This window comes from Diceros bicornis, chromosome 34 (assembly GCF_020826845.1).
Source record: "Diceros bicornis minor isolate mBicDic1 chromosome 34, mDicBic1.mat.cur, whole genome shotgun sequence".
Taxonomy (NCBI): domain Eukaryota; kingdom Metazoa; phylum Chordata; class Mammalia; order Perissodactyla; family Rhinocerotidae; genus Diceros; species Diceros bicornis.
This window is the reverse complement of record NC_080773.1, coordinates 35,969,005-35,974,521: the sequence shown is the minus strand read 5'-3', so window position 1 is coordinate 35,974,521 and position 5,517 is coordinate 35,969,005. Positions and strand designations below refer to the sequence as shown.

The window sequence follows — 5,517 nt, the reverse complement described above, 5'->3', positions numbered from 1 at the left end:
AAAATGAAATTGCAGAAACAGTATGTATATATATGAAACATTCAACGTCATCTTTAACATAATTGGGCTTTCTCTGATGTTTATGAGAAAACTATATTTTATAAGGTATGATTTCTAATAGTTGTCTGTTCATATGCATTTCCAAAAGAAGCACTGAGACTGTAATTGCCTCTTGTTATTCCACATCTTTAGGTGTTTTCTTTGAGTTTTATTTTTCTATTTGTTTTAGGAATCTTTCAGTAAAAGATAGCATAAAAGTGAAAAAAATTTAATTTTTATAAATACAAATGTACTAAAAATGTTTTAAGTCCTCAGGTTTGGTACATGCTTAATAATACGTTTTCAGGCAAAATTATGATAATATACTGCAATACTTTTAGCTAAGAGATTAGACATTTCTTATGTTTAGATCTAGTATTTATTTATTGTCTCTAAGGTTAAAGCTGGAAATACACCTCTAATGTCTTCACTAAATCTCCAAATATTTTAATATCGTATATTAAATAAGCCATTTCTCCAAACTAATTCATCATTAACTTTTATCATATATAAATTTCTATAAACTCATCCTATAAATACCTGCAAACACAGGTAATTTTCAAGCTCCCCTGTTCTACTCCATTTTTTTCTTCCAGTAGCAACCTGTAGTCATTATTATACTTTATAACTTTAAGGCAAGTTCTTTTCACTAAACTGATTTTTTTAAAATGTGTGTAGTTTTGATATTAGTAGAGGAACTTTAGGAATTTTCACTGGAATTTTATCTAATAACATACTTCTTAGTGTGAACTGAATTATTATTAGACAAATTTCCATCTAGGACAACTGTTTTCTCTGCTGTTACTTAAAATGAATCCTATGATTTCAATACACTTTTTGGTTTTCATACAATGTTTCTCCCATATTACTTAATTTTATTGTTGTTCTAAAAAATTTCACTTGTCTTTCACTAATGTATTTTTGCTTATACATTTAAGGACCTATTGCCTATATAAAGGAACAATTTCGACTCTCTTTATTAGTGACTATTCTAAATTATATTATTGATCCTAATAACAATTCCTTTATTTCTCAAGTGTATGCCCAACTTCAGTTTTCGATCATGGAAACTGAAATACATCTCACAGCTATTATTCCTGCCAAATTGAAATGACCACACCAGGAAGATGGTGACTCAACAAGGTGCTGTCCAGAGTGCTGGTTTCGCGTCTTCACATATGAAAATGTCCTCATACTTCATCATCCAATCCTAACATATCAGCGCATCTGGAAGGACTTGTTCTCATGAGGAAGTCTCATCTAAAATGTTGTTGGATGTATTCTTTTATGACTTAATTTTGTATCTCTGTATCTTTTCCTATGACAGAAAATGTTTTTAGGTGAAGTCCACAGGTCTCGTACAAAACAGACCAGTTTTGTGTGCCCACACAAAGGATTTCTCAGTGTGAAATACAGTCTGTACCGCTATTGCAGGAGACGTGGTTTATATTAATCTTTTATCAGTTTTCAGAATAATGAGCTGTATCCTGAACATCTTCCAGCATTAATCTTTGCAGTTATTTTCTATCACTTATACCATAAGCGTTTAGCTTATGTTTGTCAATCCTTGGGAGTAACTATCATACCAAAATTGTGCAGTGGCAACTTCTTCAGGTGGAATCCTGTGACCTCTTGAAGTAACCTCAGCATTCTGACAGTTTCCTTGATTCCCTTACTTGACAAGATGTTTCAAATTGATACTGGGAAGTTCCTGCCCTAGACTTAGAATAAGATTTCTTTTCCCCCCAAGACACTGTGCTCTCTCCTACTGAGAAACTGTATTAAGAGTCCATAAACTGGGTGCTGGAATTAGGCATTTTTGTAGAGTTGTCCATCATTTCTATATCTTTTTCAGTGGAAAGAGAAATGAAATACACGTAAGTTTAAAATCAAATACCATATGAGTGAGTATTGAGTGTTCCTCTCAAATGTAGGTTTTAGACTGGTATTCAAATTCTTTGGTTTTATATTTGAGTTTATTTTGTCTTAATAGAAAGACTCTTTCCAATTTATATTAACATAATTGTTTCCAAAATATCATACCAATACATTATAGCAAAATATAGGCAAAATTGAAGATTTCTTTGCAGGTAGTTTTGCCTTCATATATCTCCTTTAGGAGATATATGTCAAAATTCTGTACTTTCAACTCACTTGAAGTATTTCCATTACATATAGACACCACCAACTGGATATTCAAACAGTTTTTTTTAACTTTTGAATGTAGTGTTTTTAAACCATTTACTTTGCTTTAATATTGTTTAATAATTATATGAAATATGTACATTTGTACAAATAAAACACTATAACAGGAGTTTTTCCTTAAAAGTCTAGCTTTAAATTCTGCCCCATCCCATGTCTATCGTGTGCCTATATTTTCATGCCTCCATTACTTGGGAAAACTCTAGCATACTCTACACGCAGTCTTGTACCTGGCTTCTCACTGCAGAATGCATCCAGTTCATAACTGTAGATCAGTGTAGAGATCCTCCTTACTCACTTTATAGGCTTAGACAACTCTGTTGTACAGATGGGCCATAATGCAGCCACCAAGCTCCTGTAAATAGAATAGACATTTCAATTGTTTCCAAGTACAACCTTCAGGAAGAGCCTCTGCACCCAAAAGCACACATACTGAATGCTCATTTAAATTGAGAAAGTATGTGTTAAGCTTAGAACAGGAGGTTACCGGACATGATGGTGATGGCAGCATACTCCTTTTTGCTTGTTGAACTGACCATTCCTCTGAACTCAACTAAAATCAATGTCCCATAGATATTGATGTGATGGCTTCTGCCAAGTGGGAAATGGAGATTATCTTAGTCATTCAGATGGGAGTGGGAATCTTTGGAAACTGCTCCCTCTTTTGTCTTTATAACTTCACTTTGCTCACTGGACACAAGGTGACATGCACAGACATGATTCTCAGTCAACTGGTCTTAGCCAACTCCTTGGTGCTTTTCTCCAGAGGGATCCCTCATACGGTAGCAGCTTTTGGATCAAAATATTTCCTGAATGAGGCTGGATGCAAATTTTTTTTCTATGTGCACAGAGTGGCCAGAGGGGTTTGCCTCAGCACTACCTCCCTCCTCAGTGGCTTCCAAGCCATTAGGCTTTGCCCCAATTTCTCTAGGTGGATGGAGCTCAGAATGAGATCCCCGAAGTGCATTGGCTTCTGTTGTCTCCTCTGCTGGATTTTGCATCTTTTGGTAAATACCTTTACTCCTTTCAGAATTACTGGTCCAATGCACAGTGAAAACTTTAGTGTACAAGCAAATTATGGATACTGTTCCTCTCTGAAGCCAGACCGATTTATAAAGTTTCTAGTTGTAGTCATATTCTCCACAGTAGACCTCATATTTGTGGGTCTCATGGTCTGGGCTAGTGGCTCCATGGTCCTTGTCCTGCACAGGCACAAGCAGAGAGTCCAACACATTCGCAGCCACAGCCATTCTCCCAGAGCTTCCCCCGAGGCCAGAGCCACACGCACCATCTTGATCCTTGTGAGCTCCTTTTTCTCCACTTACTCACTGTCCTCTTTTTTGTCTCTTTGGATGACTCTATTTGTTATTCCAGGCCAGTGGCTGCTGGATATTTCTATATTCTTGTCTTTATGTTTCCCAACATTCAGCCCCTTTCTGCTCATTTGCAGTGATACTCGTGTCACTGCTAAAACAGTTCTGTTTCATCTGCCAGGCAGGGAAAACACTTTTTGCTAATTTGGTTGAGACCAAATGACTTTATTCTCTACAGGAAATTCAATCAATCTTTTGCTCATCTGCTAATATTAGGTGACTGATAATTTTTAGATTCTTGATAGGAAAGTATCATTCTATGTTGACTGGAACAATTAGGTCCTGGAATTCATATTCCTGTAAGATGTCTACCATGAATATTATGTATGTTATTTATACAAATATTACTCAAACTAACTGTTTTAGCTTCATCAATAAAAAAGTTCAAGAATTTTGAAATAGTATAACAGAAGAAAATTTTTAAGTTTGGGGATTTGGACAAACTCACTCTGTGGTTGTTTGGTGTGTATATATATATAGTGGTAAATTATATGTGGCATGAAATTTGTCATTTATATCATTTTCAAGTATACAATTCAGTGGACTTAAATATATTTGCAATGTTTTGCATCTACCACCACTATTGGTTTATAAAACTTTTTTAAAAATCAAACAGATAATGTGTACCCATTAAGCAATAATTCCCCATTCTCCCCTCCATCCAATCCCTGATAATCTTTAATCTACTTCCAGTCTCTATGAGCTTGCCTATTCTAGATATCTCTTGTAAGTGGAATCATACAATGTTTAGCCTTTTGTGTCTGGCTTTAATCACTTAGCATAATGTTTTCAAGGTTCATCCATGTTGTGGCATGTAGCAGGACTTTATTCCTTTTTATGACTGAATAATATTCCCTTGTACAAATGTACCACATTTTTTAATCCATTCATGTGTTGATGGGCACTTGGGTTGTTTCCACCTTTTGGCTATTGTGAATAATGCTGCTATGAGCATTGGTGTGTATGAGTATGTGTTTGAGTCCCTGCTTTCAATTCTTTCAGGTATATACCCAAGAGTGGAATTGCTAGGCCAATGGCATTTCTATGTTATGTTTTTGAGGAGTTGCTAAACTGTTTTTCACACTGTTAAACTGTTTTTCACATTGCAGCATTTTACATTCACATCAGCAATGTACGAGCGTTCCAATTTTTCCACAACTTCATCAATACTTTTGTTTTTTTTCCCCATAGTCATTCTGGTAGATGTAGATTGGTATTTCATTGTGGTTTTGAATAGAATTCCCCTAGTGATCAATGGTGTTGACATCTTAAGTAATTCACCCCTGCTGTTTTCCATGATCCTTTTCCTCATCTATTTTCTCCTCTCTTCTGAGCTCCCATCAGTGTACAATCATGGATGATACTTACTCCATTGAAAGGAAACTCTCTGCCTCCACCACCTCCTCAAAGCTTTATCTATTCCATTTCCTGAGGCTTCCTGGCTCCTCTTCACCATTCTCCATCCCAGTCAGGCTTGCAGCCCACATGTCAAATTCCTTCCTCCGCAGTCTCTCCTCCATTCCCAAGTGAAGTCAGGGAAACACATCTTTCTTCCAATGAGTAAACTGCACATAGCAAAATAGTTCTCCAATGGAAGTAGACACCTCCTATTAGAAATAGAGGTAATGGGGGCCAGCCCAGTGGCATAGCCAGTAAGTGCACGGGCTCTGCTGCGCTGGTCAGGGGTTCGCAGTTTCAGATCCTGGGTGCGCACCGACGCACTGGTTGTCAAGCCATGCTGTGGCAGTGTCCCATATAAAGTAGAGGAAGTTGGGCATGGATGTTAGCCCAGGGCCAATGTTCCTCAGCAAAAAGAGGATTGGCAATGGATGTTAGCTCAGGGTTAATCTTCCTCGCAAAAAAATAAATAAGTAGAGGTAATGTTGGGGACCAGCCCGGTGGC

At 36.8% G+C, this 5,517-nt stretch overlaps 1 protein-coding gene across 1 annotated transcript; it reads left to right on the top strand.

The window, feature by feature from the left end:
* Positions 1–2,825: 2,825 nt before the first annotated feature.
* On the top strand, positions 2,826–3,796 carry LOC131397922 (vomeronasal type-1 receptor 1-like). The gene has a single exon (XM_058531031.1). It carries the CDS (start codon positions 2,826–2,828, stop codon positions 3,756–3,758), a length of 933 nt encoding a protein of 310 aa, XP_058387014.1. The 3' UTR covers positions 3,759–3,796.
* The last annotated feature ends 1,721 nt before the right edge of the window (positions 3,797–5,517 follow it).